Source organism: Lepidochelys olivacea (genome assembly GCF_965140295.1).
Source record: "Lepidochelys olivacea isolate rLepOli2 genome assembly, chromosome: 9".
Lineage (NCBI taxonomy): Eukaryota > Metazoa > Chordata > Testudines > Cheloniidae > Lepidochelys > Lepidochelys olivacea.
In genome coordinates this window covers 65,401,232-65,429,024 of record NC_140419.1, presented here as the reverse complement: position 1 = coordinate 65,429,024, position 27,793 = coordinate 65,401,232, and the positions used below count along the sequence as shown (strand labels likewise).

At 49.9% G+C, this 27,793-nt stretch overlaps 2 protein-coding genes across 4 annotated transcripts; one reads left to right on the top strand and one right to left on the bottom strand.

Moving 5' to 3' along the window:
* Positions 1–672: 672 nt before the first annotated feature.
* On the bottom strand, positions 673–9,718 carry TRMT12 (tRNA methyltransferase 12 homolog). 2 transcript variants are annotated; one of them, XM_084638523.1, is made up of 8 exons: positions 9,586–9,718; positions 8,313–8,397; positions 7,383–7,551; positions 6,015–6,213; positions 5,783–5,933; positions 5,545–5,654; positions 4,909–5,066; positions 673–3,216 (listed from the first exon to the last, which is right to left on the bottom strand). In XM_084638523.1, exons 1-8 carry the CDS (start codon positions 9,626–9,628, stop codon positions 2,734–2,736), a joined length of 1,398 nt encoding a protein of 465 aa, XP_084494649.1. In that variant the 5' UTR covers positions 9,629–9,718; the 3' UTR covers positions 673–2,733. The 2 variants fall into 2 exon arrangements, with proteins under 2 accessions (XP_084494649.1, XP_084494650.1); XM_084638524.1 differs by lacking the exon at positions 9,586–9,718 and adding an exon at positions 9,472–9,550.
* A 48-nt stretch (positions 9,719–9,766) lies between these two features.
* Positions 9,767–27,495, top strand: CSTF2 (cleavage stimulation factor subunit 2). Of its 2 annotated transcripts, XM_084638521.1 has the most exons (15): positions 9,767–9,890; positions 13,182–13,260; positions 13,541–13,710; positions 15,407–15,543; positions 16,287–16,406; positions 16,545–16,700; positions 16,942–17,065; positions 17,384–17,446; positions 18,875–18,934; positions 19,657–19,798; positions 20,179–20,333; positions 20,699–20,976; positions 25,031–25,186; positions 25,620–25,745; positions 27,279–27,495. In XM_084638521.1, exons 1-14 carry the CDS (start codon positions 9,833–9,835, stop codon positions 25,740–25,742), a joined length of 1,821 nt encoding a protein of 606 aa, XP_084494647.1. In that variant the 5' UTR covers positions 9,767–9,832; the 3' UTR covers positions 25,743–25,745; positions 27,279–27,495. The 2 variants fall into 2 exon arrangements, with proteins under 2 accessions (XP_084494647.1, XP_084494648.1); XM_084638522.1 differs by lacking the exon at positions 18,875–18,934.
* The last annotated feature ends 298 nt before the right edge of the window (positions 27,496–27,793 follow it).

The following is a 27,793-nucleotide window of genomic DNA, read 5'->3' as shown; positions in this document are numbered from 1 at the left end:
TAGAAATCTCACATTGGTACCTTCTTTCCCTTTTGTAAAATCTGCAGTGAAAGTGTTCTTAAAATGAACTGTGCTGGGTCATCATCCGAGACTGCTATAACATGAAATATATGGCAGGGGACATACAATTCTTCCCCAAGGAGTTCAGTCACAAATTTAATTAACGCATTATTTTTTTTAACAAGCATCATCAGCATGGACACGTCTTCTGGAATGGTGGCTGAAGCACGAAGGGGCAGACAAATGTTTAGCATATCTGGCACATAAATACCTTGCAATACCGGCTACAAAAGTGCCATGCGAACGCCTGTTCTCACTTTCTGGTGACACTGTAAATAAGAAGAGGGCAGCATTATCTCCTGTAAATGTAAACAAACTTGTTTGTCTGAGAGATTGGCTGAACAAGAAGTAGGACTGAGTGGACTTGTAGGCTCTGAAGTTTTACATTGTTTTGTTTTTGAGTGTAGTTATGTAACAAAAAAAAATCTACATTTGTAAATTGCACTTTCACGACAAAGAGATTGTACTACAGAACTTGTATAAGGTGAATTGAAAAATACTATTTCTTTTGTTTATCATTTTTACAGTGCAAATATTTGTAATCAAAAATAAACACTTTGATTCCAATTACAACACAGAATACAATATATATGAAAATGTAGAAAAACATTCAAAATATTTAATAAATTTCAATTGGTATTCTATTGTTTAAGTGCAACTAAACCTGCGATTAATCGTGATTAATTTTTTTAATCGCGATTAATTTTTTTCGTTAATCGTGTGAGTTAACTGCGATTAATCAACAGCCCTAATCCAGAGCCTTTCACCTCTCAGTCACAGGCCTGACTGCAGCCTAGGTCAGTAGCAACTGGAAGAGAAATCCGGAGCCTTTCTCCTCTTAGTCACAAGCCTGACTGCAGCCTCGGTCAGCAGTAACTGGAAGTCATTGCGACTGCATGGCTGCTGAGCAGTAGGTTATGTGAAATCAATGTGGTGGTTCCAGTTCAGTTCCTAGTGAACAGGTGGCCCCTTTGAAAAGCCCAACATCCCAAATAGCTTCCTATTTGGCAGTTTCTATATCAAGGCCAAGGATTAAATGGGCAGCTACCCTCTTAGCATTAATCACTGGAGAGGAGGTGGCAATGAATGGTATTGAGAAGGCAGGTCAGGAGCTTTTCTTCACCCTCTCTCACTGTAGAAGAACAAGGGGACACAAAATGAAAGCAAAAGGTGGTGAATTAAAAACTGATAAAAAGGAAATACTTTTTCCACACCTTACACAATTCACCTGTGGAACTCACCGCCACAAGATCTCACTGACCTCAGCAAGGATTGGCATCACAAGTTAGAATGGTGAAGGTTACAAATAATGCAGAGGTTTGGAAGTGATTTAAGACCTCCTGCTTCAGGGCACAAACCAGCCTCTAACATACAGGGATTAGGAAGCAATTATTATTGTGGGCAGGATATTTCATAACTGGTTTCTGCAGGGTTTCTTGCACCCTCCTCCGAAGCAGCTTGCACTGGCCACTGTTAGAGATGGGAGACTACAATACACCACTGGCGTGACCCAGTTTGGCAGTTCCTATGTTCCATCCAGGGCAGGAGTGAGGCAGAATTGCTGGGTGGGGAAATCTTGCACCGACTCTGCACCTGTTCTGTGGGGAGAGGCTCTGGTCTCCAGGGATCTCAGTTTGGCACCTTTCAGTAGCACTACATGCATTCATTTCTCACTATTTTAAACAGAGACAGGCCAAAAATCCCAGGAAGTAGCAGAGGAACTGCTTGCCTGGGCTTCCTGAAACTTGTGGGCAAACATCATAGCAACTTCAGATCCAGGCTTGGAACAAAAGCATGAACAAGCCCGCTTAGATGCTAAGAAACGGGAAAGTTCATATCTGTTGTGACAAAGTACATAGGGCCCGATCCCACAACTGGCTCCACACTGAGCCCCACTTACATCAGTGGGGATCTGCCTGTACGGGGGCTCACTGCAAGATCAGGACTGTAGTGTGGTAATTAGGAATAGACCAGGACAGCAGTGGAGGGAGCAAGGTCAGCTCACAGGGACTGCACTACGTCCTGGAGCTCTTCACATGTCCACAACAAATGAATACCACGAGAAAAGCTCTCAGCGTTTTCTGATTAGATCACAAGGGCTCAGCCTAGGCCCTAGTGGTCACAGAGCCACAATTTGCCCACAGTCTGGCACCAGTGGCAGTCTCTGTGCAGGACTAGATGCTCTCTGGCTCAGCTGGTGAATCTGAACTCAGACATTCTGCTAAGTTTATATGCCCAGGTCTCTTGCTGGAATCAGTGGCGAGAACAGAGTTTGGAGCTGAGTGCTGGAGAACTCTGCCATCCCGCTGGGAAAAACAGCAAGACATGACCCATGCAGATAAAACTTACAACAAATGTTTTACCTGGTTGCAGGCAATGGAAATAGAGTGAAGATCACAAAGAGTAGGGAATGCACCAGCTGCAGGGAGCACCATGATGGTCAGGTCAAGCTCTTACACGCCAGTCTGGAGAGATGAGGGGTTCCAGGAGAGCAAAGGCAAAAACCAATGTCAGACTGAACCAGTTCACAGGGTGCCAGCTGGGAGCACTCAACTCTGTGTAGGCTTTGTGCACTTCTCAGGCTTGGGCCCAGAGTTCCCCCTGAGTGTTTGCTATCAGAGAGGGCGACATTCCTGGGGATCTCAAGGGTGCACTCCACTCTCCCCCTGTGAACTAAGAGAGGGGGCGGCACTCCAGATCCAGGACTATGTGATACACATGGGGTGCGTAGGATTTCACTGGCTCAATGTGCAGAATGTTTGTCCTCCAAGGCTTCCCATGCAGCTGCTGAAGCAGAACCCTGATTTGCGCTCCTGTGGTCTCTGCCCACCTCTGCCACTCAGCTCTGGTCGCAGCTGCCTGGGTCTCCCTCCCAGAATCCATGATGTCAGCATTCTTTGGGCTCCTGCGGTTCCTTTGGCCCATTCTGTCCTCCTGCCTGTTGGATACAGCTTGCTCTGGACATTGCTGCAGCTGCTGCTCCTCCAAGTGGTCACTGTGCAAATGAGCCTTCGCTGGGAAGGACTCCACGTTCTGGTGGATGTGGAGAATGCCCCCTGTGCCCTTCCGCAAAAGCTGGCAGGCGATAGGCCAGCCCTCCTCTGAGCTGGGGAGCAGCCCCAGATTCACCCTGTTGGCCACGTCCTGCAGCTCTAGCTGGAAATGACACGGGGAGGTGAGGAGGATGGCATGGTGAAAGGACATACACCACAGAGGGCCCCATGTCAGGGAGGGGAAAATACACCAAGCAAGGCACTGCAGACCATGGAAAGTTTCTCTTTCCCTCAGGGGAATATAACAGTATATAAAGGTTGCCACAGCTGTCTCTTGCCATCTACCATAGGAAGGGGGTGGGCGAAAGTGGGCACTGCTCTCATGCTCTTACTGTGAGTTGAGAGTAATATATAAAGTTTTCACCAGAACCATGAAGCTCCACCACTGCCCTTGTACCTCCTCAGAGCCACCTCCAGCCCCTGTCCTACCTGAGAATTAACTAGCATCATTGCTTCTGTAGGCTGAGCTCATTGCACATGCTCCTTGCATCCCTCCATTTTCCTCTACAAGCTCCCTGTGTGCCACCTTCCCATTCCCCTCTATTTCAGGGACTCCCTGCAACCCACCGCCATCTCCTCCCCCAAGTCCGGGGGCTCGGTGTGCCTCCCAGGTCCTTCTTTTCCCCCATTCCTGGGTCTCCCATTCTCCCCATGCCAGGGGCTCGGTGTGCCCCCCAGGCCCTCCTTCTCCCCTATTCCCGGGTCTCCCATTCTCCCCATGCCAGGGACTTGGTACCCCCCATGCCATCCTTCTCCCCCATTCCCAGGTCTCCCATGCGTGGGGCTAAGTGCCCCCACATGCCCTCCTTCTCCCCACCATTCTCATTTTGTTGTGTCATTCTGACACATTTTAAACTGTATTGAAAGGCTGCACAGAGGTGAGCTGAGGATACTGGCTGCCATCAAATGGCTCTTTGATCCACAGACAATTACATTGAGGCTGAGAATATTCCCTGAAATTTGAACTGCTTGGCTGCAGCATTCAAAAGTTATTGTGTTACGGACAGACAGAGAAAGGCATCAAGATGGATTGAAGGCTCCTTGTTTCAGGGACCATCTGTGTTTGTGCAGCAGTAGCACGTGGGGGCCCCAGTCCCTGGCTAGGGCTGCTAGGTACTAAGGTAACATAAATAATAATAACGAAGTTGAGTGTCAGGCCTGACGTGGCCAGAACAACTAGTAAGGATGTAGCGGGGTCTGATAACCAGAAGCAAGTGTCTGACATGTGAGAGTTATTTAGGACGCACATGGGGATGTCTCTGAGAGCAACAGGATGAGCTGGGCCTGCTGGCTAACCAGACAGGAGTCCTGACAGGAAGACAGATCTACAGTTTCCTAAGGGAAGGGTGTGCAGTCCCATTGCTTGGGGCACTGAACACCGCCCTGGAACACACACTCCAAGCCCTCCAGGAGATGAGACCTATTAGGTCCTTCTCGTCTCTGAGCTCTAGAACTACCGAGTCAGTCTGACCAGACCTCAGTGCACCAGGTCCCTGTCTCCTACAGTGTGCAAACATAACAGAGCCCACCTCTCCCACACAGACCCTTTGGACCTTTGCTCCCATCTCTTGTACCATGGGGAAGAAACTCTGCCACATCAGAAAGAGGAGAGGATGGGGGGAGAAGAGCAGTTTCCTGGGAAAGGAATTCCTCTGACATCTAGAGCCGGCTTAGAGTTCAGAGGCACATCACCCCCTTTAGGGGGGTCTCAGCAGCATGGGCTGTACCCTTGGAATTCCCCTCCCTAAGACTCCATTGTGCCCCCTCAGCTGCAGAAGGGTTGCTCTCTGCTCACCTGCCTGTTATCCCCTTGGTGGATCTGACATCGATCCTGCACGCCATTCAGCTCAAGATTCTTTCTCAGGGCCTCCACAGCATGGGGATTCCACTCACAGGCATGGACAAAGGCAGCACCGGCGTGAACCAGATATGGCACTGTGAAATAGCCAATCCCTGAGGGCACAGAAGACAGACATCGCTGGCAGCACAGTCCCGAGGCATCCACAGTGCGGGAACAAAATGCTCAGGGTTAAGGCCTCATTCTCAGCAGTAGAGAACGACTGGATTGAGGCTGTTGGCAGAGCGTAGGGGGAGAGGGAGAAGGTGCCAGGGGCTGAAGCTGCTGTTAAGCACACAGCTCTGGCTACTGGACAGATACTACAGCAAGCATGGGGTGGAGGATGCCACTGGATGGATAGTGCTGAGCAAATAATGAACATTGGGATGAACTGAATTCTTGTGATCTACAGGGCAGTCTATGTTATCTGGGGCCGGGGGTGGTTCCAGACAGGAGGATGGGGAGCAGTAATCCACGGCCCACAGGCTCTGCGGTCAGAGCCCCAGCAAACTCCTCAGAATGACAGAGAGGAGCATGATTCCCAAGACTCAGAGGAGGAAGCCGGCCCTTTCCCATGACCCCAGAGACAGTTACCTGCATAGAGATCCACTAGCACTTCCCCGGCACATGGCAGCGACGCCACCCGCAACTTCTCTGTGATGTTTCCAGGAGAGAACATGCACCTGGTCACATCGAACGTGTATCTGGGAAAACACCATAGGGCCAGTGAGAGCCACCAACATGGGGCTGGCCAGTGACCCCTTCCTAGGGGCATCTTGGCTCGACAGCCCCTTCCTGCTTCTTCCGCCCCTACCCCATCCCCCCCTTCTACCTGATTCCATTGTCCACATGCTCCACCCAGCCATCCTGCCCCAGCAACAGGGTCACTGTGGGGGATCGTACCCCATCTGGTGATATTCGCCCTTGTTTGGCTATGCGTCGGGCACCCAGAGCAGAAGCAACTGTTTCCCAGAGCTCCAGTCCTGGAAGAGAGCCCCAAGCAGGTGGATTAGCGGAGGCTGGTTCAGTGCATCTTGGAAGACAGAGCCACAGGTCTCTCTTACCCAGTTCCTTCCACAATGCAGCCCTGAAGCTGTCCTTGCTCAGCAGGACGAGGTCTCCATGCTGCTGCCAGGAACGAGGGAGATCGTCCTCCAGCTCATCTGACCACCTGCCCCCAGAGTCTGACACTAAACGCTGCAGCTCCCTGCACAGCTTCCGGGCGGGCGACTGGACTCGTGCTGCCTTCGAGGGAAGGGGGTTCTCGGAAAGAAACACAAAGGAAAAAACTGATGCTGAGATAGCGCAGGGAGGGAGAGAGCCTGTGACAGGATATGTGTGGGAGGAATCTCCCTACCACAGCTGCTGTGCTGGATCATTTCCCTTTACCTCCCCCAGGGACTGGAAAGTCCAGCTTGCCGGGTGTGATTCTTCCACCGTACTGGCTGCACTAACCCACAACAGACTGAAGGGGCTTCAGGACCCATGGCCACATCCACCATCTCCAGATAAAGTCCCTCAGGCTGGAGCAGCTACTGTTCTCTAAATAAAGGCAATGAGTTACCCATTGCCCTGGCAGCTCCTGGAGACTGTGATGGGCCTGGGAACCCTGCAAGGAGGGCACAATCTCCTCCTTTTAAAGCAGAGAAATTTGTCTGCTTGTTTAATGCCGCAGGAATTTATTCCTTTTGGTGCTGGGTGTTTTCCGAGCCGGCTGTGGGGGAAGCACCTAGTAAGCCCTGTGCAAACAGACACGGGAAAGCAGCTAAAATGGAATATTACTGCTCCCTGCAATCCCATCTCCCACAGCACTAGAGTGAAAGTCTTTGCTCCATCAGTGACACATGAGGTCCCTGCCAAGGAGACCCGCAATTGAGACTTAGGAATTCAATCAAACCCTGCTAGGGAGGAGTAGAACTCAGGATTGCTGAACTCAGACAATCCCAGCACATGCTCCCAACCTCACAGGAAAAAGGGATCTGATCCTGAGGTTCCAGGTGCTTCCTGCAAGCTGCTGAACAGCCTCATCTCTCACTGATTTCCACAGGAATGGAGCACACTCTGCAGCTGGCAGGACTGGGCTCTAAATAAAACACATAGGAACTGAATCAAACTATAAAGTGAAACTTGCTTTCTCTTCTACCTAGCCTCCACGCCCTCCAGAGCTCCCTGCCAGCGCCAGGCAAGGCTAAGATAGTCCCAGGGAATTTCAGTCAAATTCCCCTTAAGCTGATGGCAGAAGGGGTCAGGAAAGAATTTCACTGTCTTCAAGTGATGTATTGTACAAATGGCTACTGTGCATTATGGGAGGGGTTGGCATGCCAATGACCCCTGAGGATGCAGCCATTCGCAGAGACGGGATATGGGGCACAAGAGCCCGGCACGGTAAATCCTACCCCTGATTCTACTGTGGAAGCCAGTGCTTTACTGACCTGGATGCACGTCAGTGTGCATGTCGTCTCAGGGGGCAGGCTCTCCCGCAGCTCCTGCAGGTGCTGCTCAGTGAGTTTCTCTCCCAGCACAGGCAATGCCACTGTGCCATCCAGGAGCTTTTGCACACGATGGCAGACATCCAGAATCCTCTCTTTCTCCAAATACCCCCTGCAAGTCCAAGGATGTATTCAGGTATTTATTCATCTGACATTATGGCCTCTAGGTTTTCTGCAACCCTCTCATGTAAGCCTGAGCAGAGCAATACTCTATACACATTGTTCAGTCCTGGTCTGATTAAATCACCATCTCCTGGAGTAACAAACTGCATGGTCTAGTGTCAGGAGACCTGAATTTATTCCCAGCTCTGTGAACGACTCACTGAGTGACCTCTGGCAAGTCACTGCATCCCTCGGTGCCTCAGTGTCCCCTCTGTAAAATGGGGATGATATCTACCCACCTTTGTAAAGGCTTTCAGATGTCATTGCTGACTTGAGCAACCATAGTACAGGCAAGTGCCAGCTGTGCAAGCTCTGTATCTCATTTCTGACCTCTCATCACCCTGGCCTGACTATGAATGGGTACCGGCAATCATTCCAATTTATAGTATGTGCTAGTTTTGGGAAGTAGATCAATGCCCATTAAGGATTGGGCTGAGATCAACCAAATGGTCCATCATTTGTGAAAGTGAGAATTCCACTGCAGCCCCTAATGCTCTGAAGCTGGGGCTGTGTGTTGATATAAGCAAATTATTACTAGTAGTGAGGCACTAGTCTGGAACTATGAGTTCTGCTCCCACTCAAGTGAGCCCAGATCCACAGGATAGGTTTTTTTTACTCTATTTTGCCATGTTAATGACCACGTGTTCAGCTCAATACAGGTACAACAATGTCTGTCAGCTTTCTCCCTCCATCTGCATGTCCATACTGCACCTGAACCGCTGGGCAAACTGTGACTTAGTAATAAGTACAGAGATGGGACCAGAATTCAAATTCTTTGCATCCATCTTGCCAGAACCTAAAAGAGAAGAAAACATCACCACCCAGTTGTCTGGCTTGGCAGTAGGCAAAGCTACTCAACCCATGGTTGGCAATTCCAGGGAGCTGCAGCCTGAATGTCTCTCAGCATCCAAAAACTTCTCCCCAAAAGAGTCACTGAAGATGCAAACTGCTGCAACCTATAGCCCCGATCTCTCTGCTAAGGATGCCAACAACAGGACCAGAGTGTGATGTGGACACTTATATACTAGGAGATAGATCAAGAGCAACGAACTCATTTCACACAGGCTACCAAATAGCCATTAGATCCTGGTGACTTTTGATTACTATTGACATGGGCTGGATTTTTGCCTTTATGGAGGCAGAAGTCTCCATATCCCCATTATCAAAGCCCTGCATAGCACTGTATGCTCTAGGTGTGCACCTCAAAGCTGCGTCGCAGGAGAGCACCACACACCAGCAACCCAGTCAGGGCTGAGGGCGCAGCTTTATTAACATGACCTACGCCAGAAATGCCCAGAAGTCTCCCTTTGGAAAATAGGAGGTGGCAGAGAGAAATGCTGCCTGTTAGCACTACAGCACCTCTTGAGCTGGATTTCACAGCCCATGTGGTAACCGGACTGGGCTTTGATGGATGTGTGGCCGGTGAGGCTGCCACCTCTGTGAGTGTGCTTGAAGGGCAACGTGAGGATGCTTCATGGCCCTGGAAGTGCTTCGCGGGCCAGCGACTGGCCACCCTGTTACAAGTGGGACAATCTGCAGAATCCCAGGAGAAGTGGCAACCCTAGAGGCGCATTTCCTGCCTCCCTCGAGGGCACGGAGAGTAGCAGTGCCAGCAGGATTAAGCAGGAGCAGCCACGCCATTTATTTACCAATCACAGTGAATTCATCACCCTCTGCTCCAACCACCGCACAACATCCTTCGCATCCGCCCCAGCACAGTCTCCTACCCTCCCCACCGCCACCAGCCCCTGGCTCCCGCCCCTGCGCCCCACCGCCAGGTGCCCCCTGCCGCCCACCCTCCTACCCCACGGCCACGCGCCCCCTTCCTCCTCCCCCTTCCCCCACTGCCACGCGCCCCCCGCCCCCTCACTGCTTGGCTGCCCCGGCCCTTGGCTCTGGGCTGGACGCGGCTCCCTGCCCCGCGAGGGAGACTCCGAGGCACAGACGTGCGCGGAACTACAGGCGCGGGGTTAGTGTTTCCCACCGGAACGGAGTCGTTGTTGCTGGTCGGTGCTTGCCGCCGCCATCTTTTCTGTGGACCGGTCGCCTGGTTACGGCGGCAGAGCTCGCTCCTGCCAACGCCGCTAGACTCTGTCCGCTGTCCGGAAACACCCTGGAGCCTTGGCGGGGCTCGAGCGGAACGGAAGTGGCTGTGCTTGTTTCCAGCCGGAGCACGAGGGTGCCGGAAGCGGGGGGGGGACTGGAAGCGCTGCAGCGGCGGTGGGTGAAGGATGGCGGGGCTGGCGGTGCGGGACCCCGCGGTGGATCGCTCGCTGCGCTCCGTGTTCGGTGAGGAGGAGCCGGGGAGAGAAACCCCCCGCCCCCGGGACAGAGACCCCAATACTCCCTCACCCAGATATGTCACGGGGGGGAGGGGCAGCGCCCGGGACCGCCACACCGGCTCCCTCCCTCCCCTGCCCGGCTCCTGGGACCCCTCGCCTCACCCGCGCTCTTATATCGGCTTCCCGGACCTCCCGCCCGAGATCCGCCCCCATCCCAACTCTCCCGAGCACGGAATCCCCCCGGAGCCTCCCTCTGCCAGGTTCCCCCCTTCCCTGGTGCCCTCCCACCCCAGCTAAGACCCACTGCTCTGGAACAGAGACCCGCCCCCCCCCACACACACACACCCTGGGCTTTCCCTCGACAGAGGCCTATAGAGTAGCCCTCCTACTCTGCTGGGTGCAGAGATCCCCTTCTCTGCCCCTTCCCCACAACCAGGGACGCTTCCACAGAGGCCCACACTCTCTTTCTCTGTGACATCACAGCAGCTTGCTGCAGTGATCAGGGTGATGTCACAATGCTGGTGTCAGAAATGGACCCCCAGAAATAAACAATACCTATTTCTGAGCAGAATGAGTTCTCAATAAAACACTTCTCAAACCTATGTTTGTGCTATCCGTGACTCACCAAATACAGGCTGGAGAGAGATAATGCCCATAGCAATGTGATCTCCTGCCCCAAAGCCTTCCCTGGGGACTGTTGCAGTAGGTGGGAGTAGCACATAAGAGAACATTGCCTTGGGCATCACATGAAAACCTAGGGCAGGCAGTAAAAGGGAAATTAAGCACAGAGTGCAGCCTTGCAAAACAGACCTGAAAGTCTACCAGCTCAGAGACTAAAACTCACCTGTTCCTTTCTGTAAAGCTGACTTAGAAAGCTAGAGATGCTTTACTTACCCTGAGCAAGTGGTGACTAAAGTGTTGCAAGTGCATAAAGACGCTCAAGTGTCTATGATGCTTTTTTCTGCTGTACTACCTCTTGTGTACAGCTGGTAAAAATTTTACGATGAAAAATGATAACCTTCTTATTCAGTTTCCAAGTTGTCTGCCTGGCAGGGAATTTGGGATCCCCTAAAAGCCAGGCAACCTAGCAGCCTGCCAGTTAGGCACACCAGACAGCCAGCGATCCTAGGGAGCTGGGAAGTCAGCCCATCTGCAAGGCAGGAAGCTTGGCAGTGGGAATGTTTCATTGTTTCCAAAACCATTTTTGGGGAATTTCAGTTCTTGTGAAAAACTTCAAGATTTTGACTTTTTGTTTTGAATTGGAATGAAAAAAACTTGGAAACTTAAGTTTTTTGTGGGATGGAATTTCCATATTCCAGACAGCTCTGTACTTATGCATGTCACCTGCATGGTGATGTGTCATAAGCATCCCTCTATTGTGGGGTTGGTACAGACTGTCTGTGGGTATTATATCAAACAGTGGTGTGTTTTTATTTGGTGTAGTGTATCCAGTTTGTATGGACCAAAGAGAGGCAAGGATGTTGATAAATTGGTATTGTATAAGCGGCTTATGCATATGGAAAGCTTTTAAAAGCTATGATTATTTAATCGGGACAAGAAAGAATTAGACATGACTAGAAGGGGTTAGTGAAAATTACAGTACCTCCTTTGTCTTTCCCAATGTAAAAGAATGGGTCACTCAAAGTCGTAGCAGGTACTCTTGGAACAAACTAAAGAAAATGTCTTTCTGGTGCACAGAGTCAGCCTCTAAGATTTGCTGCTCTGGAGTGTCATAGAGTCACAATGTAGAGGGGTTTTAAAAGGGGCTGGATAATTGTAAGAGATATTGGTTGTTATACAGGCTGAGATGAAGTAATCGCATCACATACTTCAGGTCACAGAATAACTACCTGTAGGATTCCCCCTTCCCTCCCTCCAAGTGATGTGTAGAAGTGTGCAATCAGTCTGGTGTATAACAGGGTTCAGGAGTTGCATTCCTCCGAAGCATCAAGTACTGGCCAGTGATAGCGGAACTGATGGACCAGTGATCTGCTCCTCTATGAGAAATCCAATTTTTCTACTCACGGGGGGTGCAGGCTGTCTCTGAGCCTCTGCCATGTCATCCTCCTCAGAGCCTTTCTGCGTTTACATTCTTTGGACATTGATGTGATGAGTGGAGTTAAAAAGTATACACACCATTTATGACTATTCTGCACTGTTTAAGGGCCCGGGCCAAAGTCAATAGACATCAGTAGATTTTGGATTGGGCCCTGGATGCAGAGGCACCTTGGTGTGCTGTGGGAAATCATGGCACTGTCCCTTTCACCTTCCTCAGCATGGGCCCTTCATACTCCTCAGGCAATGGAAATGGAGTTAAGGAGCCACCAAACCTGATTAAACCAAATATTCCACCAATATTTTCACTAAAACAGATAGGAAAAGAGTGGCAGAAAAAACATGAAATGAGACCTGCCATCCCTCTAATAAAGGGTTAGGAAGGTGTCCCAGGCTCGCTGTAGTTCCTGTATTGTACATACCTATGTCCTGCACTGATTGATACCAGCATGGTAGTAAAAGTGGGGAGAAAGCAGGAACTTGAGCCAGTATTGCTCCACTATTCTGTGGTTCACTGACCCCGTATGTGACCCACTCATCTGACAAATAAGGTCAGATCTTTTCACATGGTGATTTCTAACCTTTTCAGGCAGCTCTTCCTGTTTGGACTTCAGCTGTACTAGCCAATGCCTGCTATCTCCCATTGGATTATGCACAGTCTAAACACTCATGGAGCTCTTGGACTGCTCCTAATCCAACTCTCATGAGCACTTTACGCTCCATGGTGGGTTAGGGCAGCGCAACTGAAAGGGAGGCAGGCAGCTTTGGCATTCTGGAGACTAGAGGCTTATTATTAAGCTTGGGGTGGGGAAGAGCCTGGTGGAATAATCCATAAAATCCTGAAACATAAGTGGTGGTATCCAGCCCGTAATAGGGAACCATTATTTTAACAAACATTGACTTTATTATAACTGCCCACTTTCCTGCAATTCCTGACCTGTACCTGGGTTGAGGCACATTACCAGAGTCCTAAAATGTGCCCCAGCGTGGATTCCGTACCAGCAATGGGACACTGCACCAACATGAGTATCAGGAGGAATGGTATATACACAAAAGTCTGCAGCCCTGCAGCGGATTCCCAGAAACTTGTCTGTGTGTGTGTGTGTTCACACAGCCATCTCTGGGTTTTGCCATCCCTGGGTTCATTTTTGTTCTTTCCTGTCTTTCCATGGAAAAATGTTCATGCCTGTGTTTTTCCTGATACTCGATGTCTGTACTAATACGTTGCTCCCCTCACCCATAGTGGGGAATATTCCATACGAAGCCACAGAGGAGCAGCTAAAGGACATTTTCTCAGAGGTCGGACCTGTTGTCAGTTTCAGGTGAGAACTGTTTCTCTTTTTGACATCTCCCATAAAAAGACAGGTGATCTCAGCTGTAGTCGATTCTGCACTCATCAGCACTCTAGCCACGAGCAGATGGGTCTCAGGCATACTTGGCAGACACAAGCTTTGAATGAGGTGGTCCTTCTTCCTGTTAGGGACGGAACGGAGGGTGTGGAGATGGTGTTACCAGTCTGGAAATGCTGTGGTATTGTGTAATACTCTCCCTGTGTTCCGTACTGCGTCTAATGCCTGTGATTCTTTCTGCTCTGCTATCCAGGTTGGTGTATGACAGGGAGACAGGCAAACCAAAGGGATATGGCTTTTGTGAATACCAAGACCAGGAGACAGCGCTCAGCGCCATGCGGAACCTGAATGGGCGTGAGTTCAGCGGGAGGGCGTTGCGTGTGGACAACGCAGCCAGTGAGAAGAATAAGGAGGAGCTGAAGAGTGAGTCTGAACTTTGGGTTGAGGGGATTAATGCTACTATAATGTTTGGCCTACACAAGCCTTACAAATCTGTAACAAAAATCTACTAGCCAAGGCACAAAATCTAGTACAGTAACTCCTTGCTTAACGTTGTAGTTCTGTTCCTGAAAAACGCGACTTTGAGCGAAACAATGTTAAGCGAATCCAATTTCCCCATAAGAATTAATGTAAATGGGGTGGGTGAGGGAGGGGGTTAGGTTCCAGGGAAATTTTTTTCACCAGACAAAAGACTATATTATATATATGTATACACAATATAAGTTTTAAACAAACAATTTAATACTGTACACAGCAATGATGATTGTGAAGCTTGGTTGAGGCGGTGGCGTCAGAGGGTGGGATATTTCCCAGAGAATGCCGTACTGCTGAATGAGGAACTAGCACTCAGCTGAGCCCTCAAGGGTTAACACATTGTTGTTAATGTAGCCTTATACTCTTCAAGGCAGCATGAATAGAGGGAGGGAAGACAGCATGGCAGACAGAGGCCCACACTGTGTGTGTGAGAGAGAGAGAGACAAATGCACTGCCCCTTTAAGTACACTGACCCAGATCAGGACCCAGCTTCTGCCTGCAAGTTCCATCCATCCTGAGCCCTGTCATGTCCCACCCCCTGCTCTATGGAGATAGGGTAAGCGGGTGGCAGGAACAGGGGGGAGGGGGACACCCTGATATTAGCATCCCCCGTCCCCCACCCCCCCACACACGCAAGCAGGAGGCTCCTGGGAGCAGCTCCAAGGCAGAGGGCAGGAGCAGCACATGGCAGTGGGGGGAGGGACAGCTGAATTGCGGGCAGTTGATAGCCTGCTGGGCCGCTGCCGCACAGGGAAGTAAGGGGAGCAGGGAGCTGATGGGGGGGCTGCCAGTCCACCTTGGTTCCAAGCCCCCACCATCTAGCTGCAAAGGGCTCCTCTTTCTGCAAGCAGTGGACAAAGCAGGCAGCTGCCAAACAATGTTATAAGGGAGCATTGCGTTACTTTAAATGACCATGTTCCCTAATTGATCAGCAACGAAACAACGTTAACCGGGATGACTTTAAGTGAGGAGTTACTGTACCCCCACCCGAATCGGGGTGAGGTTGACAGTGAAAAGCTCACAGATAGGTGATGTGCTGCAGGTAAGATAGCAAGTAGAAGTTTTCAGGGGGATTGTAATTTCCTTGACCAGACAAACCCCTACCCTTACCTGTTTTTTGTGACTAGTGAAGCTCCACATTTGACAAAGAGGTGTATGAAGAATGGCCACATTATTGTGACATGTATGGTCCTAGCTCATGTAGGAGACTGTATTACAGATCTGTGTGAAACAATCTTTCTAATGGCACAGCCCTCAACTCCTAATTGACTTAGTAGGAATTCTGGGCATGTTTGGAGCCCAGACTTTTAGTCTGACCCATATACTCTCCAACTGGAGAATGGTGCTCCTGAATCTGTGTTTCAAAAGTACATTTCCCTCCCTCCTGCTTGTAAAGATGCAGCTGTGACTACATCATCCTTGACTTACTGGCCTTTCAGCTGAAGGGGTCAGTGTGAGAAAGCACCAGCAATTGTGCTGGCGATTCCTGTGATGTGAAACGAGACCGAGACCAGCAGCTTAGGGTTCCCAGGACACTTGTGTGTTTAACCTTTCCTCTTTATCTTCCCGTCTCTATCCCTGCCAGGCCTGGGCACAGGTGCCCCTATCATAGAGTCACCATATGGAGACCCTATAAATCCTGAAGACGCCCCTGAGTCTATCAGCAGGGCAGTTGCCAGCCTGCCACCTGAGCAGATGTTTGAGCTGATGAAGCAGATGAAGGTGAGTGGGAGCGAAGTGGCTGGACCAAGTCACAAGCTTGCAACCGTGGTTGTACAGTGCAGAATAACCACACCCCCATCACACGAGCAACCGGGCAGCAGCAGTTCCTCACTCACAACTCTGTGACATTGTCTCTCCTGTTAATGCCTCGTATGTGCCACTGCTGCTGCAGGGTAGAATGGTCCGGAGGGTTAATCAGTATCTTGGGTGCTGCCATGAGGAATATAAGCAAGTTGGACGAGGACGTGAGCCGGTCTAACAGCAGGACTCGCTGTTGTGGACAGTGAAAAGCAGGCAGGGACTTTGGGGGAACCACAGCTGCTCTGGGGCGGGGAGGTGGGTTATTTGTGTCCTACTGCCCTGTTAGCACTCCTGTGGTTTGGCTAATACTGTGGACCCTGGAGAAGAGGAGATGATCATGGACAATAGGATGCGGATCAGACACATTTTTATGAGCAGCCTGAGCTCTGTGATTTCATTATTAGCTGCCCTGTGTTTCAGACAGTCCACATTATGGGTTTCTCAGGTGCATTATTGGTTGTTTTATTAACCATGCCAGCACTGTGTAACGTACCAGGCAAACGAAGCAAAACGCTCCTGCCCTTTGAGATGTTGCCATTCCTGCATTTCCAGGAACATCGCTGCCCCCATGGGATTGCAGCAACAGTTATCAGTGAAGGTCTTAATACTGCGCAGCAGCAGCGAGGCCCATTGAGAGCTCTGATCAGTGTGTTGCTCTTTAGTTGTGTGTGCAGAACAGCCCTCAGGAGGCACGGAACATGCTGCTCCAGAACCCTCAGCTGGCATATGCCCTGCTGCAGGCCCAAGTGGTGATGAGGATCGTCGATCCAGAGATTGCTCTGGTATGTATGATCCCGCTCCTCAGTCTGGGATCGACGGGGGCACTTGTCTGGAGAGTTGGGGCTGTGGGTGGATTCCAGGAATGGCTGTTTCTAGTTGGTGCATGCACAACTTCTCTCTCCTTCTGCTTCTGCCCTTAGAAAATTCTGCATCGTCAGACCAGTGTTCCACCTCTGATTCCAGGCAACCCACAGCCAGTTCCTGGGCCTGGACCTGGGCCCGGGCCCGGGCCTGGTCCAGGTCCTAATGCACAGATGAACCAGCAGAATCCCCCATCGTCCCAGCCACAGCCCATAGTAAGAATTTGTTTGTTCAACCCACATTATTGAGATGGACATTAAGGGTGTGACATCTCCGTGTGGAGGATGTAGGTGTGTGTTGTTGAGAAGGGCTCTCAGTGTGAAATCCTGGTGTGTGGGGGAGTGTTGTGTGTACATGTTGATGAGAAGGGATTCTCCGCCTGCAACCCTGGTGCGGGGGACAATGCTTGTGTCTGTTGGTGAGGAGGGTTCTCACTGCGATTTCTTCCCTCTACAGGGTGGCATGCATGTAAATGGAGCTCCTCCTCTGATGCAGCCTCCTATGCAGGGTGGAGTGCCAGCCCCAGGACAGATGCCAGCCTCCGTAGCCGGCCCAGGCCCCGGCCCCTTGGCTCCTGGAGGTGAGCTCTTTGAGCATGTCTGAACTGCAAACTGTAAAACTGCCCAGAGCTTCTGCAGGGACAACATACCCCATGAGTGCGGGGGTCTTGCAGGTTTTTAAGAGGGGCAGTTGCACATATGGAAGATTTGAAGCCTAGGGAGTAACTCTTGGGTTAGCCAACTGGACGGGGTCACTCTGTCTCTACAGCCTGTTAGGCCAGGTGGAAATCTGTCTGTCAGTGGCAAGGTGGGGCATCTTTATAGGAGCAGAATAGTGAGGGCTGTGGGAACAGATAATATGAAAGAGGGGTTGTGAGTTCTCTGCTCTTCCCTCCCAGGTGGAATGCAGCCTCAGGTCGGGATGCCGGGAGGTGGACCAGTGCCCTTGGAACGTGGACAAGGTAAACCAGATGTCAGTTAATCTATGTTTGATGCAACGTGTCATAGGGATCTCTACTTCCAGGCCAGGACGTTGAGACGTTCAAGGCCACGTGCTAGGGGAGTTGTTGACAGATCAGGGAATCCCCCCCCAAGCTAACTGAATGTGTAAAAGTTTTCTCAGCCTGTCTGAGAGTCTTTGTGCACCTGTCCTTCTGTCTGAGTGTGTGTATAGTGAGCAGGGAGAGTGAGGCCTTCTCCAGTAACTCTCTTTCTGGTACTTAGCATGTCCAGGTGTGGGCGAGCCAGCCTGTTGCCTGCTGTTGGTTACTGTTGAGTCTCCTGTGCTTTCTTTTGTTTGTCCAGGAGAGGGAGCAATAGCTTTTCTTTTGCACAGAATAGTGATGTGTGTAGAGTGGTGATCAAAGCAGAGAGTGTTTCTATGGAGATGTTTTGCGTAGTCCTCCCTCCATATGTGGAAGGCTGTACACCAATGTCTTGGAATGATATTTAATGCAGTTAGACAGTTAAAGTTGGGGCATCTTATTGTCCAGTGGCCCCAGTTTATCACAACAAAGGGATCCCTGTTCTTTCATATTGTGGGATGTGAGGGAAGTAAATATCCTCCCTCAATCTTCTAGCAGAACATGGTAAATTCCTTTTGGGATCTCATATTTTTACATACCTTAAAAGCAGCTGAATCTGAGAGAGGCTTGTGATTTCACCTTTGGATCCTCCTCCCCCATGAACAGCCCCAGTGCCTCCCTGTTGCTCAGAGCTTTGCCAAGAAGCAGCCACATGAAATAGATATAATTCTTAGCAGCTTCCCTGCTGTCTGCAGGGCTTTGAATAGCAGTGATGAAACTGAACCAGATTTTTGTTAATTTCTGTGTCTGCTTGGGGAAGCTCTGAGCAGAAACAGTGGAGCTGTCTCTGTGCACTCAGGCACAATCTGACCTCCTCGTGCTGCCACCCACTTACAGAAGGTTATTCTGAAACTGTAAGGCCCACAAATTTAATATATTTTAAATTAAAGTGTAAATGCAACAGAACTTGATGGTGTAGGTCCCTGTCCCCTGTGTGCCGCCCCACACCCCCACCCACACACAGTGACCAGGCAAAATAGTGCCTAGGGGAGTGGATTTTTCAAGCCATGCAGAAGAGGCCATCCTCGTCACAGGACTGGCATTGGATGGTCTCCGTCCAGTATCATTATTGGGAAGATCTGATAAAGCCAGGCCTGAAAGATTGGTAGCATCTCTTTAAAATATGCAGTCTGATTCTGTGGGAGCCTGCCTTATGAGGAATGAGCTCACTCCATTGAGGGAAAGGAGTTTGTGCAGCACCGGTGGGTCTGTGGTATAGGCAGGCCTGTCTGTGAGTCTGTGTGTGCGCGGGCGCGCGCTATTTATGTGTCTGCTCTTTTCCCTCTTTTCCTGCTGCTCACCCAGGAAACCTGCAGCTCTCGCCCGTGGGACCTGCCAGGCCTGCATCTATCGAGCGAGTTCAAGGTATCCATGACAGCTGCCAGCTCCCTTTGTCACGGGGCTCAGTGTGGAATGCATGGAAAAAGCCTGGACTTCAGCACTAGGGTTCCCTTCACTTGGGGCCGTGGGACTGCTCTGTGTAGTCTGCCCAGTGTGGAAGTGAGCACTTGTCAAAGGCAGAGCTGCCCCCTGGTGTAGGAGGAGAGACTAGCCTAGAGTTCTGCATAGAGGGGTAGGAGATTAACCCAGTACATGAGGAAACAGACGGGAGAGAGGAGGCTCATGCTCGGCTTTTGGACCTTATGGAAGTGGGATGACTGGGTTTGATCTGGGCTGTTTAGGCTCACAGCTGACCTTGTGACTCACGCTGGATGTGACCAGACTTGTTGGTAGTTATTGTGATCTTGGTTCTCGACTTTTGTCAACAAGCCACAGCAGTCGCTGTGGGGGACAGGAAGGGCTGAACTTAGCACTGAGGGCACCCGCTTCTGTGAGCTGCGGTGTTGTCTGTGGGAAGACTTCCTTCCTGTTTGTGGTGCATCACTTCCAGCCATATCATGGACAGCAGTGTGGACTCTGTCCAAAGCCAGTGTGTCTGTGAGCTACAGGGAGCACTGAGGATGGGGTTCAGTTGCATCTCACTGCCAGGGGCAACAGGAGTGGTGCTGTCTCACAGGAGGACTTTGGTGTGATTGTTCTTGCCAGTGCTTGACCTCAGTAATTTCCCTTGCTTGCCTCCCTGGCAGTGCCCATGCCAGACCCGAGGGCCCCTATGCAGCGTGGACCATTACCTGCTAGCGGCCCACCTCCCCGGGGCCTTCTGGGAGATGCTCCAAATGACCCACGTGGAGGGACCCTGCTCTCAGTCACTGGAGAAGTGGAGCCCAGGTGAGTGGTAGTAATTCATCCTCTGGTCCAGTCTGAGCCTTTGAGGCTCTGACTCCCTGCCTCTTGTGGTCAGAGTGATGGTTAAGTGGTACTACCTGCCGGGTGAACTGCTGAGTCCCATGCTGGCTTCTCAGAGTGATGTGTGCTGGTGATCCAGGTACACACAGCTGTGCAACGGGAAGGGAAGATGGTATTTGTGGCCACTCAGACTGGGCGAGGTAGAAACATTAGCATCCATTCCTATGTACCAAACTCCACCACTTTCTGTGCACCCGGCTTTGTGCTGTGGTCAAAATACTGCACCTGCTCGGTGCCAAGCTTGTGTCTGATTCACACTCTCACCTTTCTCCTTCTGCTCTGTTTTTCCCCTCTCTCTACAGAGGTTACCTTGGGCCACCACACCAAGGTCCACCCATGCACCATATGCCCGGCCATGACAATCGTGGTCCACCCCCACATGAAATGAGGGGAGGACCAATGGGAGAACCCAGGCCACTGATGGGAGAACCTAGAGGGCCTTTGATGGATGCTCGAGGTGAGAGGCCATAAATGAAACGTGAAATGACCAAGAGAGGAGCCGGTTACCCAGGGATGTGAGGAAAACGTGAAGGTGGGACGGTTCAGCAGTGAAGTGAGATGCAGGGAAAGTTACACAGGATTGGAGGGAGACACTGGCAGGAGGGAGAGGTGTAGTTACACAGGGCAAGGAGAGGAAAAGTTCAGATTTGTCATTTACCAAAAGCAGGTGCCATTCACACACCATCCCTGACCTGTCTTGGTTTTCTGCCAGTCATTAAACCAAAGGAGGCTTAACTTTCAAAAGTGGGTGTGTGTCCCCAATGTTCTCCCACACAGAATTCCCTTCCAGTGGTTTGCTTATGGCATGTTTTTTCTCTGCAGGTGGAAGAGATCCCAGGGGCATGGAGCCGAGAGGGATGGAGCCGAGGGGCATGGAGCCGAGGGGCATGGAGCCTAGGGGCATGGAGCCCAGGGGCATGGAGCCGAGGGGCATGGAGCCCAGGGGCATGGAGCCCAGGGGCATGGAGCCGAGAGGCATGGAGCCCAGGGGCATGGAGCCCAGGGGCCCTGGCCCCAACCCAAGGGGCCCAATGCCTGGTGGAATTCAAGGACCTGGGCCACTTAACTTGGGAGCAAGTGGCCCTCAGGGACCTAGACAGGTACACACAGCGTCTTCTTCTCTAGTCTTAATCTGATAGATAACAACAAGCACTTAGTGGCAGGGTTCTAGGTGATGTCAATTCTTTAACAGCCTGCATCCCGCTTGTAATGCTAACCAACTGACCAGGCCTACCAGCAAACCTCAGGGAATTGATAGCATTCCCCCTCCCAAGGGATCCTAGGTCAGGGCATCCCCTGCTAGCTAGCACCATGGTATTACCATGTGGGCTGCAGGGACCTGGGGCTGCTGGCTCTTGTCCTAGCAATGACATGTGCCAACCTGCATCAGTCTCTTGACCTCTCTTGTGTGGGACTCCTAATACATATAAGTGAGGTTTGGAAAAAGCGTAGGGACCTCCAGGCTACCTCTGCTCCACCGGCCTCTTCCTAAGACTTACCCTCCCCTCTGCCAGGCCTAACCACGGTGCACTGGGTAGGGAGGCATGTTTTCCATTTTCCTCTTCTTGCTCTGCCCCTTCCATTCTTTCCAGCTCTGCTAGCTTGAGAGAGCCAAGACATTTCTGCAGGGAGCAACACCTCTGGGGAGCAGGCCAGCTCGCCTGCACTCCTCAGGCAATAGCAAGTGCCTCACAATTGTTGACAGGTTTCTCCTCAAATCCCTGCTGTGAGGTAGGGGAATGCAGTCCCATTCCACAAAGAGAATTGAGGCACAGGGAGACTAAGGGCCAGATTTTAGAGGTGTTTAGGTCCTATTGATTTCAGTGGGAGTTAGGTGCCTAAAGACCTGTACAAGTTAAAAAGTGACAAGTTTTTAAAGTGCTTTTTTCAGATGCTAGAAGTCATAATAATAATATGGAGTAACTAGAGTGCCTCATATTAAATGAGGATATTGATACAATAGGCATCACAGAAACTTGGAATGACAATAATCAATGGGACATAGTAATACCAGGGTACAAAATATGTCGGAAGGACAGAATAGGTCGTGCTGGTGGGGGAGTGGCACTATATGTGAAAGAAAGCGTAGAATCAAATGAAGTAAAAATCTTAAATGAACCAAACTTTACCATAGAATCTCAGTGGATAGTAATTTCGTGCTCTAATAATGAGACTATAGCAGTAGGGATATACTACCAACCACCTGACCAGGATGATGGTGTGACTGTGAAATTCTCAGGGAGATTAGAGAGGCTATAAAAATAAAAAACTCAGTAATAACAATGGGAGATTTCAGCTATCCTCATATTGACTGGGTACATGTCACCTCAGGACGGGATGCAGAGATAAGGTTTCTTGACAGTTTAAGTCACTGCTTCTTGGAGCAGCTAGTCCTGGAACCCACAAGAAGAGACGCAATTCTCGATTTAGTCCTAAATGGAGCATAGGATTTGGTCCAAGAGGTGAATATAGCTGGACCATTTGGTAATAGGGACCATAATATAATTAAATTTAAAAATAAAAATAAAAAATCCCTGTGGTGGGGAAAACACCACAGCAGCCCAACACTGTAGCATTTAATTTCAGAAAGCGGGAATATTCAAAAATGAGGAAGTTAGTTAAACAGAAATTAAAAGGTACAGTGCCAAAAGTGAAATCTCTGCAAGCTGCTTGGAAACTTTTTAAAGACACCATAATAGAGGCTCAACTTAAACGTGTACCTCAAAGTAACACAGAGGACCAAAAAAAGACACCGTGGCTAAACAACAAAGTAAAAGAGGCAGTGAGAGGCAAAAAGGCATCCTTTAAAAAGTGGAAGTTAAATCCTGGTGAGGAAAATAGAAAGGAGCACAAATGCTGGCAAATGAAGTGTAAAAATATTATTAGGAGGGCCAAAAAAGAATTTGAAGAACAGCTAGCCAAAGACTCAAAAAGTAATAGCAAAACATTGTTTAAGTACATTAGAAGCAGGAAGCCTGCTAAACAACCAGTGGGGCCACTGGACGATTGAGATGCTAACGGAGCACTCAAGGATGATAAGGCCATTGTGGAGAAACAAAATTAATTTTTTGCTTAGGTCTTCACAGCTGAGGATGTGAGGGAGATTCCCAAACCTGAGCCGTTCTTTTTAGGTGACAAATCTGAGGAACTGTCCCAGATTGAGGTGTCTTTTGGGGAGGTTTTGGAACAAACTGATAAACTAAACAGTAATACATCACCAGAACCAGATGGTAGTCACCCAAGAGTTCTGAAGGAACTCAAATGTGAAATTGCAGAACAACTAACTATAATTTGTTAACCTATCATTTAAATCAGCTTCTGTACCAATTGGCTGTAGGATAGCTAATGTGATGCCAATTTTTAAAAAAGGGCTCCAGAGGTGACCCTAGCAATTATAGGCCAGTAAGCCTGACTTCAGTACCGGGCAAACTGGTTGAAACTATAGTAAAGAACAAAATTGTCAGACACATAGATGAACATAATTTATTGGGGAAGAGTCAACATGGTTTTTGTAAAGGGAAATCATGCCTCACCAATCTACTAGAATTCTTTGAGGGGACCAACACACATGTTGACAAGGGGATCCAGTGGATATAGTGTACTTAGTTTTTCAGAAAGCCTTGACAAGGTCCCTCACCAAAGGCTTTTAAGCAAAGTAAGCTGTCATGGGATAAGAGGGAAGGTCCTCTTACGGATTGGTAACTGGTTAAAAGATCGGAAACAAAGGGTAGGAATAAATTATCAGTTTTCAGAATGGAGAGAGGTAAATAGTGGTGTCCCCCAGAGGTCTGTACTAAGACCAGTCCTATTCAACTTATTCACAAATGATCTGGAAAAGGGGGTAAACAATGAGGTGGCAAAATTTGCAGATGATACAAAATTACTAAAGATAGTTAAGTACCAGGCAGACTGTGAAGAGCTACAAAAGGATCTCTCAAAACTGGATGACTGGGCAACAAAATGGCAAATGAAATTCAATGTTGATAAATGCTGGGGTCTAAATTAGCTGTTACCACTCAAGAAAGAGATCTTGGAGTCATTGTGGATAGATCTCTGAAAACATTCACTCAATGTGCAGCAGCAGTCAAAAAAGCAAACAGAATGCTGGGCATCATTAAGAAAGGGATAGATAATAAGATAGAAAATATCATATTGCCTCTATATAAATGCATGATACGCCCACGTCTTGACTACTGCGTGCAGATGTGGTCGCCCCATCTCAGAAAAGTTATATTGGAATTGGAAAATGTTCAGAAAAGGGTAACAAAAATTATTAGGGGCGTGGAATGGCTGCCGTATGAGGAGAGATTAATAAGACTGGGACTTTTCAGCTAGGAAAAGAAATGACTAAGGGTAGATATGATAGAGGTCTAGCAAAGTGTTATTTACTCCACATAACACAAGAACTAGGGGTCACCAAATGAAATTAATAGGCAGCATGTTTAAAACAAACTAAAGGAAGTATTTTTTCACACAAGGCACAATCAACTAGTGGAACTCCTTGCCAGAGGATGTTGTGAAGGCCAGGACTATAACGGTTCAAAAAAGAACTAGATAAGTTCATGGAGGATAGGTCCATCAATGGCTATTAGCCAGGATGGGCAGGGATAGTGTCCCAAGCCTCTGTTTGTCAGAAGCTAGGAATGGGCGACAGGGGATGGATCACTTGATGATTACCTGTTCTGTTCATTCTGTCTGGGGGACCTGGCATTGGCCATTGTCGGAAGACAGGCTACTGGGCTAGATGGACCTTTGGTCTGACCCAGTATGGTCATTCTTATGTTCAAGTCTGGCCCTAAATGACTTGCCTAAGATCACAAGGGTGTGGTGACAGAGCTCGGAACTGAACTGAACCACCCTTAGTTCAATCCAGGGTGTTAGCCACAAGGCCGGTCTTCCTCCGGCCTTCTGCTGTTGTTGCCGGGGTTACATGGACTAAGGTCTCTTGAATTTGGGGGGCCTATTTCCTTGTTCCTCATGGCACCCCACTTTCAGCCCCCATCTGGGCATACGTATCAGTCTTTCGTGGTGCCAGGGACTTGTTACCTGCTTTGCATTCTAGTGGGTGCATTGTGCTTTCCATGACTGTTCAGACTATTCACAGTTCTACAAGAGCAGAGGGGCCGAGGTCATCCCATCTCTTTTTGTCCATAGGTTCCCAACATGCCAGGGGCAGGCATACAAGGAGGTGGCATGCCAGGGGCAGGCATACAAGCAGGAGGCATGCCAGGGGCGGTGGTACAAGGAGCTGGCCAGCCAGGTGGCTTTAGCCCTGGGCAGAACCAGGTCACCCCCCAAGATCACGAGAAGGTGAGTGAACAAAGGGCAACTCAGGGTTTGGAGGGAGGGGATGGAGGCTGGATACCCTATTGCTGTGGGAATGAACTCAGCGCTCCTTCTCTCTGGCACAGCAAGAGTCTCCAGCGTCTTGTAGTTTCTGTGCTGGGGCCAAGTCAGCCTGGGGAGTTAATGCTCCTGCAGCTTTCCAGGAGAATGTTCATAAGCAGCAGCAAGGCGGGTGGTTTGAAACTTTTCCTGTGGGTGTGGCCAGTGAGCCAGGTCCTTTCAATTGATGAGAGTTTATACTGCTCCTGCTCTTTGCCTTCGTCCTGTCTTCTCCTTCCCTCCCTCCAGCAGCCTGGTCTCTGGATAACTTCCTCTTTTCTGTAACCCTTTGCTGCGCCCTTCCTCCTGGGAAATTGCTCTTGCACATGGTGTTGCAGATCCTCCCCTCTCTCCACAGGCTGCCCTGATCATGCAGGTTCTCCAGCTAACTGCAGACCAGATCGCCATGCTGCCTCCAGAGCAAAGGCAAAGCATCCTTATCCTAAAGGAGCAGATCCAGAAATCCACTGGGGCTCCATAACAGGTGAGATGGGGTGGAGGCCGCATTACTACAGCCAGGGAGGGGCGAGGCTGAAGCCAGAAAGGCAATGGGACAGCTTATATGAACTAAGGGGGTGGGGGGAAGTACGGAGAGCAGTGTGAAATGGAGAAGACCCCCTAACCATGCCATTGAATTTGATGCCCTATGGCCTGCCCTGGTTAGGTGCCACATGTTCTCCCATGCGTTGTAGCAGTGGTTCTCAACCAGGGGTACCCAGAGGTCTTCCGGGAGTACATCAACTCATCTAGGTATTTGCCTAGTTTTACAATAGGTTACATAAAAAGCACTAGCAAAGTCAGTACAAACTAAAATTTCATTCAGTGACTTGTTTATACTGTTCTATACACGGAAATGTAAGTACAGTATTTATACTCCAATTGATCTATAATTCTATGGTAAAAATGAGAAAGTATGCAATTTTTCAGTACTAGTGTGCTGTGACACTTGTATTTTAATGTCTAATTTTGTAAGCAAGTAGTTTTAAAGTGAGGTGAAACTTGGGGTATGCACGACAAATCAGACTCCTGCCAGGGGTACAGTAGTCTGGAAAGGTTAAGAGCCACTGCATTATAGGGTTGCCTAGTTAGGTGTGTTGTAGGGAGGGTCACTCCTCTCTCTGATGTATCTCCAGTGATTTCTGTGTCAGGCAGGTACCGGGCTAGGGCTGGTCTGTTCCCGTGTGGCCAGCCTTGTGGCACTGTAGCTAATCCAGCCCTGACCTTACAGCTTCCACAATAAACACGCATACTCCTGTAAGCGAGAGATGGGGCATGGCCTCGCTTTGCCTCTGACTCACTGTATGACCTGGGGCCAGTCACATCACGCTCTGTGCCTTAGTTTCCCTTCTGTAAAGCAGGGTGCTAGTTACACCCCCCCCCAGTATCACCCAATGAAGGCTGGTAGCAGGTGAAGCTGGAAGCTACTGTCAACATACTGTATATGCTGACTCTCAGGTAGCCCTGTGCTCTTTCGCTCTCCCCGCAGTTCTTTGGGCCTCCCCAGACAGGCCAGGCTCAGTTTGGTCATTACAGCTCTAGGGGACGGGCCGCAGTTAATCCTGCCCAGGGAAGTATATGGGCTTCACTCCTTGCTTGTGGCGGGAGGGGAGGCTCAGAGTGCTCCTGCAGCTGTTGGGTGGGAGGCACGCTTCTGTGTTGCATATCATATGGGAGGCTGAGGGCTAGACCAGGCAGTGGGATACGTGTGTGCATTGTTGACCTGTATTCAGCTGTCCCGGAGAGAGCAGCAACAGTGGCCAGTGGTGCCCAGCAAAACCCTGCGTCTGCAGCCACTGCGCTAAATTTCTTTAAAGGAGGGGCATCTTCTTTCACAAGGCTGTGGAAATGCAGGAGGGTTGGTCCTTGAGGAGCTGCCCTTTGTGGTGTGGGAAATTCCCATGGGCTGGGCCAAGGCCTTTAAGGACACACTCCGTTATTTCTCCTGGGAATCCAGAATGGCCTGGTGCCCTCTTGTGCACTCCCCTCAAGCATCCCTCTTTATTTTTGCATGGTTTAGAAGACACTTGGTGACCCTGGCAGCAACCCTGAAGATCCAGACCTGTGGGATGCAGGAGGCACCCAAGGCAGCAGCTTCACCTCATCACCATCTGACCTGGTGCAGCAATCAGGGGAAGGGTGCCCCCTTCTTCCCACTCAGCATAACCCCCGTACTTTTCATTCTGTGTTTTGTGTGTGTTTTACAGTATTTGAAATAAACTTGGAGGAGGATTTGAGTACAGGCCACAGCTCTACCTGAAACTGCCTCCAACAGGCACCTCTCTCTGTGCCTGACTCAGAAACACTAGAGATGGCAAAGGCCTCTGGGTCACTTGTGTGAGCCCTTCACCTGACCAGGCATGATGGCCTCTCTCCAGTATAGTCAGGGAATTCCTTCATCTGCTGCAGCGTGTCCCGGCTCCAGGATTGATCATTAGTCACTTGGTTCCTGCAGACACTAAGCTCCATGTTTCCCAGCCTTGTTCCCTTAACCACACAGGAGGTTTCTTACAGGCTGATCTGTGCTCAACATGT

What these genes read in the sequence shown, in the direction of transcription:
- TRMT12 (XM_084638523.1), bottom strand. Translation starts at nt 9,628, where the DNA reads ATGGCGGCGGCAAGCACCGACCAGCAACAACGACTCCGTTCCG. An exon ending in GCACACTGACGTGCATCCAG is followed by an intron (nt 6,214 to 7,382) that starts GTCAGTAAAGCA and finishes TTTCTTTCCGAG; the next exon opens with AACCCCCTTCCCTCGAAGGC. An exon ending in GCTAGTGGATCTCTATGCAG is followed by an intron (nt 5,067 to 5,544) that starts GTAACTGTCTCT and finishes CTGTGCCCTCAG; the next exon opens with GGATTGGCTATTTCACAGTG.
- CSTF2 (XM_084638521.1), top strand. Translation starts at nt 9,833, where the DNA reads ATGGCGGGGCTGGCGGTGCGGGACCCCGCGGTGGATCGCTCGCTGCGC. An exon ending in GAATAAGGAGGAGCTGAAGA is followed by an intron (nt 13,711 to 15,406) that starts GTGAGTCTGAAC and finishes TATCCCTGCCAG; the next exon opens with GCCTGGGCACAGGTGCCCCT. An exon ending in CCCCCCAAGATCACGAGAAG is followed by an intron (nt 25,187 to 25,619) that starts GTGAGTGAACAA and finishes CTCTCTCCACAG; the next exon opens with GCTGCCCTGATCATGCAGGT.